At 34.8% G+C, this 8,304-nt stretch overlaps 1 protein-coding gene across 1 annotated transcript; it reads left to right on the top strand.

The window, feature by feature from the left end:
* The first annotated feature begins 3,107 nt into the window (after positions 1–3,107).
* On the top strand, positions 3,108–8,072 carry LOC131053550 (linoleate 9S-lipoxygenase 6-like). Its single transcript, XM_057988172.2, has 9 exons — positions 3,108–3,267; positions 3,357–3,658; positions 3,795–4,035; positions 4,250–4,606; positions 4,736–4,821; positions 6,187–6,294; positions 6,400–6,704; positions 6,789–7,052; positions 7,135–8,072. The coding sequence occupies exons 1-9, from the start codon at positions 3,123–3,125 to the stop codon at positions 7,898–7,900; spliced, it is 2,574 nt and encodes an 857-aa protein (XP_057844155.2). The 5' UTR covers positions 3,108–3,122; the 3' UTR covers positions 7,901–8,072.
* Positions 8,073–8,304: the final 232 nt, after the last annotated feature.

Genomic DNA, 8,304 nt, shown 5'->3' with positions numbered 1-8,304 from the left:
CGTCGTTGTTGTTCTTGACATGGATAAGGGCGTAGAATGGTCGACTGTAACGCCTTTAGCGAGTGGGGTCGGGGAATACAGAAGTGTCAATCACCATGGGTAAAAGTAGAATGGGAGTACTAGAATAATGTAATCATTTTCATCGTGTAGGGCAATTTCAAGAGTATAGATTTGTAGTTAACGAATAGTAAGGGATTTTATTCATATTGAGGGATCACTGAGTCCTTGACCCCCTAATGACTCAATCAACTTTCTTACGTTCTTGATTACTATGACCTCTATTCGGTGTTACTATTCGTTCCCATCCTCAATCTATCAATCTATTGTTTTATTCGTCTTTTACAATGACCCACTTCATCACAATAGCAAACCTTTCCAACTGACTCCCATACTTTTGCCATTATTTCTATCTAGATATTTCATCTTAATTCATCTTTCTACAAATACGTCGTTATAGAAGATGGTTTTAGTCTTTAGTCTTTAATTTGATGAACCTAGGACCAAAAGAATGTCTTTCTCCCCTGCATGAGTCATCATTCACCTTTTCTAAAGCATAAAGGATTCAAATCAAGGTCTTTTATAAAGATTTTTTCAAGAGATATAATTCGTCATTCTTTTCAAATAGTCTATCTCCTTTGAGAATCAATTATAGGTGTTTGAGTTAAAGGTGGTGGATACCATCTCCATCTTTTCGTATATTAAATTTCTTATCATAAAATGTAGTGGGTTTGTCAGTCCCTTCTATAAATTAACAATCTAGGAACATTTTTAAATCCATCAAGCAAATATTCTTTTTCTACAAGAAATTAAAATTACTAGATTACATCTTCAACTCACTCTTCAAACCATTTAGAAGGAATATCTCTTTCTCCACTTGACCACTCAAAGGGTAATGTAGGTATTGTCTTGGGGATTAATCCCTGGCTTGTGAATTTTTTGATTGATTTTGGAGGGTAAAATTGCAAAATTATGTCACCATTTTATAAATATTAAAAAGGGCAATGAATAGGGCAATGAATTTTAGCTTTTAAAATTGATATATATGTTTCAAACTTTCAAATTATGCAATCTAATGAAATTTATATATTTTAGTGTCATTTATAAGTTCTACCTTTGTAGATTAAAAATTAGTTTGGTATAATTATTTGAAAAATTGTGAAGTATTTATTTTTTTGGAAAAAGGGTCATAAAATTTTATGAGGCATCAAGAAATTTATAGAAATTTTATTTTTATTTTATTCCATTTATTTCCTTATTGTGAAAAAAAATCATCAATTTTATAATAAATGTTGAAAGGTGCATATCTAAAAAATAAAGCACTTTTCTTGGACATCAAACATTTTGAAGTTTTATTATCATAAAAAAAAACTTCGCTAGAGTAAGACTCTCTCCTCCAATGCAATGATTTTTTCCAAAACAAAATTAAAATAAGTTTTACTTTTTTGCAAATGAAATCAACCTTAACTTTCAAGCTAATGGGCCACTTATTGTCAAATTTTAAAAATGAATAGTAAATTAAATAATGTTTTACAAAATTTAAAAAATAGAATTTGGGCAATTAGATCTACAAAATGCTATTTTTTTATTTTCTAATCTAACAAATTGTACTTGTAAAAACTATTAGAAGTGATGTAAAAAAAGTTAGTTTCACCATCAATTTAAAATTATAGAAATGGAGGGTCAAAACCTTGTTACCTAAGTTGTCGATGAACATATTAGGCTAAAGTGAGCTTAATTGAAACTAATTGGGCTAACCCACTTTGTCTTAACCCCTTGACACACACACAAGGAGACATTAGTATTTTTATGAAAGAGATCAAACCAACCCGATTCAAATAAACTAGGTTGGGCCAAAATCACTCGTGGCAAATGACCACCATATTTGTGTCACATGAGGTTTGTACTAATTACTTATTCAAAAAAAAATCACTTTCCAAAAAAAGGTGACCCCTGTTTATGCTTTCACCCTAGTACAAACACATTTAAGTATAGTTTATATAGCCTACTACTTACACATGGTCATTCAATAGTGTTTTTCTTTGTCTACGCTCCCAATAATATAGAGAAAGTGTGACTGTGGGGAATGGGGAATGTATGTGAAATAATATCCCTCCTTTTAAATGAATCATAGGAGGATATTTTTAAATGGTTGAGCATGAACACAATAAAATCTGTCCTAGTGACACGAAACACTCTAAATTTAAATTTGTTTCTTCACTTCTTAATTGTGACTCTCTTGATAACATTATTGATCTCTTGTATGATTTTAAATTCATCCACATTCCTCCTTGCTTCATTTGGAAGAATTATAGATAACAACCCATCTACAATTTGATAAGTAGGATATATTTTCCACAAAAAATCAAATTATGATATTGCTATTAGGATTCAACTATGTAGTTTTTGAGTCAAATTTAATAATCCATTGAGTCAAATTAAATGGTGTTACAAGATAAGTGGGTTTAACTTTGATCATTGAATCTTACTCGAAAAATACAGAATTGAATTTTGATAGCAATATCATAACCCATTTACAAGATAATATAACTAAATATCTATTAAATATCCGACTCTCTTACCTTGAAATTAAGATTAGAGACCCATTTGACAAAACAGTCCACAACATCATTCAATTCTTCATTCAATTCTTTAAAGATGTGATCCAAAAAGATTGGACTAAAATTTTTGAAAAAGTAAACAAAATACCATTTCACGAGGTTTAGTGTGAAATTCGTGGTGTTTAATAAACGAATCACAATTTATAGTTTCTGACCGTCTAATTGCAACCTGGGGCAATTTATTGCGAATATGTTGGATGTTGGATAAGTGTGGGGCCAGTATTCTATCACTGGGGATAACTCCTAAATCTGAAAGATTTTCAGATGTTCCCTTCCGTACTGCGAATTTCCACGAAAGATTAGTTGATTGACAGGATTGGTAAGTTTCTGTGTTGCGACTGCTGCGGACTCGTATTTATACAACCCTCGTGGCCATTTGCAGCAACTGAAGCACCCGCTGTGCACAAGAGAATTATTGGGTCGGCATTTAGAAGTTGAAGAAGCACAATAAAACCAACAATGAGAAGGTTCTTCAATAATAGCAATCAGAGTAAGACTGAAACTATGAAGATTGAAGGCACTATAGTTTTGAGAAAAGCATCGCTTATGGATGCCAAAGACTACAGTGCTAGTTTTGGAGACAGGGCAGCCGAGCTCCTGCAGAGAAAGGTGTTTTTTCAACTGGTCAGTTGTGATCAAACAGACAATGGTAACGTATGCCTTACTTTTCTTTCATACAGACACGTATACATTGCAAAAAGATATGTAGTAACAAATTTTGTTTTATTTATATTGCAGAAACTGGCAAGGGTAAAGCTAGCCCTCATAAGGCTGCCTTAGACTGGAATTGGCCAGGCTTGGGAACAGTTGTTACGGATACAACCCACAAAATCACTTTTGAATGGCCCACTGACTATGGGACTCCTGGAGCTATACTAGTCACAAACAAGCATGCTCGAGAGTTTTATCTCAAACATGTTTGCATTCATCTTCCTGATCAAGGAGATGTTAATTTTCTCTGTGACTCTTGGGTTTATCCTACATGGATGGCTAAATTTTGTTCTAGTTTGAGTAGTGGACGAATCTTCTTTGCAAATAATGTATGCTGTATATTATCTACTTCACTCGTTTTATAATCTATGTTTGAGTAGAAAATCCTGAAATATTTAAAGACAGATTTAGAAGGAAGCATTATCATTATAATAACAATAATGTGGAAATGTGTAATGTCTGCAGAGCTATCTTCCTTCGAAAACACCAGTAGGGCTTGTGGGTTGGAGGGGTGAAGAGCTGGTAAAAATGAGAGGAAATGGTACTGGGAAGAGGGAGCCGTGGGATCGTATTTATGATTATGATGTTTACAATGATCTGGGTGACCTTGAGAACGGGAAGAATCTTGAGAGGACAATTCTCGGAGGATCCGCCGACTTCCCATATCCGCGGAGATGCAGAACTGGCCGTAATCGCCTAAGAATAAGTGAGTCACCCTATTTTATGATTTACACATAACCAAATCTTTTCAAATACTGTTTACACATAGCTCTCCATTCTTATCATTGGGGATTCAAAATCTTTTACCTCTATTTATAATGATTGTAGTTATACTCATCTCTCTTGGCTTCCTTCAATTGTCTTTAAAGGTTTAAATTGCTTTACACTTGAACAGACTTTTAAATTTCCTTTTCTTGCAGATCACGCTTATGAGAGTCGAAAGCAGGAGTGGAAATTGTCAGCACTTATATCGCCAGGCTTCTATATCCCGGCAGATGAGAAGTTCCCTCAAGCCAGTCTTTCTGACTTTCGAGCCCATTTCTTCAAAGCTTTCTCTAAAAAGTTCATTTCTGATCTTGTCACAAATCTAAATGTAGTGAAGAATCACTTCGGCAATTTGAAGGAGGTTAAAAGTCTCTATAGTAAGGGACTTAACATGCCAGCTGATATTACAATTAGTTTGGCCAAAGCAGTCGTTCCCTTTCAGATGATAAAAGGGATTTTGGATACAAACGACCAAGCGGTCCTAAAATTTCCAAAACCCAATATAATAAACAGTAAGTAAGGTTAAATTTTAAATGCATACTTAATATTAAGCCGTAACACTGGATTACATGTTGGGTCACAGAAATACAATTGAAGTTAGATTCTTCCTGATGGTGTTATGAATATGATTTGCGATTCAGGGGATGATGATGCATGGAGGACAGACGAAGAGTTTTCTCGTCAAACACTTGCAGGGATCAATCCTATGGTTATTAAACGTTTGGAGGTAAGTATGTCACGACCGATTCTATAAACTAGAATTATGTTCCAACTAAATAAATATGTCGACTACTGCAAAGAACAGGACTGGCCAATACCCTTGTGGGGATTGGAAAGCTTTTAATATATATATTTTCACATTAATTGAGGGATCTAAAAAAATTTAACATATTAAGAATATGTAGATAGATGTGTTCTTATGTAACATACGTGTCTCCACATAATAGATGTTTCGAGGCTATGATGAATATAGATTACATTTTCAATTTTATCTTATAAATTTGTATAATCATATAAAATAAAAAGTTGATGTATCTCAATATTCTTTATTTAAAGATGAAACATGAAATTCTTAGATATCTTAAACACACTTTTATTATGCTTGTAGCTTTTATCTATTATTCTTGTTTTGTGTTTGTTGATTGAGTCATAAGATTTAACATTTGTTTTGAACACCTATTCACAATTAATGACTTCTTTGTCAATAGAAAAAGGAACCAAAAATAATATACGATTTTAATGGATGGAATCCATCTCCTAATCCATAACACATTGTCATTTTTATTATTTTATTGCTTTCTCAAAAGTTCTTGGTTCATAAGCACTTTGAATGTTTTTCATCCATGCATGATTGACATTATGATTTTACAATTTGATTGGTTTTCTACTCGATATTTGTGATCTCCTTAGAGAGGTATTAGACCATGAATTAGATAAATAGACTTGAATTTGGCCTATCAATACCATGTCTTTATTCAACATATTTAATAGTGACTTCTACTTCCTTTTTTATTCTAATGAAATATTACTGCTTCCTATTTTGGCAAAAAATGGTGAACATTTGAAAAATGACACTCATTCTTAAAAATGACATCTCAAAAGATGTGAAGTTTGTTTCCCTTGAGATCATCCAATTGATAAGCTTGAATAAGGTCATAATATTCAACAAAGATACAATTGATAAACTTGAATAAGATCATAATATTCAACAAAAATACAATTTTTTGTTTTTAATATATATTTTATTTAATTTCTCTTTAGAATGTGTCTAGAGGCAATGCTTCTGAAAATTCTCAAATGCCTAACTAAACTTGACCATGCTTCTTTTAAAGAGATAAGTTCTATTTTTTTAGTCAAGCTCTAATTGATCAAATAAACTATTGAATGAATTACTTCTCCCTTGAATTTATCTATGAGATTACAAGCCTTGAGCATTAATTTACTTTTCCCCAAGGTTGTGCAACTGATCTTGTCCCCACGATGAGATAATTCCTAGCAATCAACATTAGGCAATATTAATTAAGAACATGCTTGTACATTCATGATCGACTAATAATATTATTGACTCTGAGGGATGTTTTGGCCATGACAGCGCTTCCCGCCATATGGCAATCAGAACCCACAAATTTACGGTCCACAGAAGAGTTCAATCACTGAGGAACATTTGCTTCCTTACATGGATAAAATGTCAGTGGAAAAGGTACATTTCTTGTAATCTTTACATTTCTATTGCTTTGAACCAAAGGTATAATACCTAGGTTACCACATCCATGTGGCTCATCGAGGATATGTTGGGGTGTGTCAGGCCATTGAAAATAAAAGACTGTTTATAATGGACTACTATGATGCGTACATGCCCTACGTGGAACGCATTAACAACCTTGAGACAAGCAAAGTCCATGCCAGCCGCACCATCTTCTTTCTTGGGGGTGATGGAACCCTAAGGCCTATTGCCATCGAGCTGTGTTTGCCTCCCACAGCTGTGGGACATGGTGACAACCGCGTCTTCACTCCCAACTATGCTCAAGAAGACAAGGGATGGTTGTGGGAGTTGGCCAAAGCTCATGTGCGATCCAACGATTCTGGTTATCACCAGATAGTCAATCATTGGTAAGTAATTATACATAGACTTGCATTGTAATTATATCTTGCATGCAAGATAATGTGGGGTTCGCTGATGCTGTAAAATTTCAGGCTTCGAACACATGCCGTGATAGAGCCGTTTATTATTTCTACTCAGAGAAATCTGAGCAAACTGCACCCACTTCACAAGTTACTTGTCCCTCACTTCCGCAATACCATGGACATCAATCGTGCAGCTCGTGAAAGCTTGATAAATGCGGAAGGCATTGTCGAGAAATGTTTCAGTCCAGGCAAGTTTGGAATGGAAATCTCTTCCAAAGCATACATCGATTGGAAATTCAATGAGCAAGGTCTACCAGCTGATCTGAAAAAGAGGTAACGCATGAATGTGAATGTTTTAGTCAATTGACATTGTAATTTAAGATATTGATGCCTTTCTTTGGGTGTGTAAATGCAGGGGTATGGCTACAGAAAATGGAGCAGGTGGGCTGGAACTTGTGATTAAAGATTATCCATATGCTGTTGACGGGCTTGAAATATGGGATGCCTTGAAATCCTGGGTGTCGGAATACTTATCACTTTATTACAGCGGTGATGATAGTGTAGAGAGTGATGAAGAAGTGAGAGCATGGTGGAAAGAGATCAGAGAGGTTGGGCATGGAGACAAGAAGCGTGAGGAGGCAGGATGGTACAAAATGAAGAGCCTGAAAGATCTGAAGGAAGCAATTACCACCCTCATCTGGGTTACCTCTGCTCACCACGCTGCGGTGAACTTCAGCCAGTATGACTACGCTGGATTCATGCCCAATCTCCCCAGTACCACCCGTAAGCTTGTTCCACTCAAAGGATCGGATCAGTATTTCGAACTCCTCAAGGACCCAGAAGCATTTTTTCTCAAGACTCTTACAGACCCTACCACAGCCACTACTACCATGGCTGTGCTGGAAATTTTGTCAAGGCATTCCACCGACGAGGTTTACTTAGGCCAGGGTTCAACCAAAGAATGGGTTGATGACAATAGGGTTTACGAAGCCTTTCAAAAATTTCACCAGAACCTGTTGGGTATCGAGAAAAAGATTACTGCTAGAAATGAAGACCCAAACCTGAAGAACCGATGTGGTGCCGCAAAGCTTCCCTACACACTGTTGTTTCCAAACACTTCAGATGTAACCAAGGCTGGTGGTCTCACCTTTAAGGGAATTCCTAACAGCATTAGCATATGACAGTGCTGAAAAGCCTATAACATTTGTGGTTTTGTGTGTGAGTGATCAGTGATCACAATTTAGTGTTTTGTGTGACTCCTATGGGAAGTGTTGTGGACCCTTATGTTCCATCTCTTTTTCTGGAAAGAAAACTATGCATTTAAGTAATACTAAATAAAATCATAGTTGAATATATCCTGCAATTCTCTCTTATGTACATATGGAGTAGTAGTTGGTTTTAGTTGATCAATATATATTCTGTTGTTTAGGTTAGTGATGATAATATTGAATATTATTTTATATCTAGTTTTATTTTAATGAGTTTGTTTCATACAAGCAGTTAGGGATAAATTTATTTCAAAGAAGTTTGCTTCATTTTATTTTTATTTATAATGTAGATGATGTTTTTTGTTTTAAATAATATA

This window comes from Cryptomeria japonica, chromosome 2 (assembly GCF_030272615.1).
Source record: "Cryptomeria japonica chromosome 2, Sugi_1.0, whole genome shotgun sequence".
NCBI lineage: Eukaryota > Viridiplantae > Streptophyta > Pinopsida > Cupressales > Cupressaceae > Cryptomeria > Cryptomeria japonica.
This window is presented reverse-complemented; position numbering and strand designations above follow the sequence as displayed.

Bases quoted from the DNA above. Each gene is read 5' to 3' on its own strand.
- LOC131053550 (XM_057988172.2), top strand. From the start codon at position 3,123: ATGAAGATTGAAGGCACTATAGTTTTGAGAAAAGCATCGCTTATGGAT. The intron at 4,822-6,186 runs GTAAGTATGTCA...TGGCCATGACAG, and splicing joins TGGTTATTAAACGTTTGGAG to CGCTTCCCGCCATATGGCAA. The intron at 7,053-7,134 runs GTAACGCATGAA...GTGTAAATGCAG, and splicing joins CCAGCTGATCTGAAAAAGAG to GGGTATGGCTACAGAAAATG.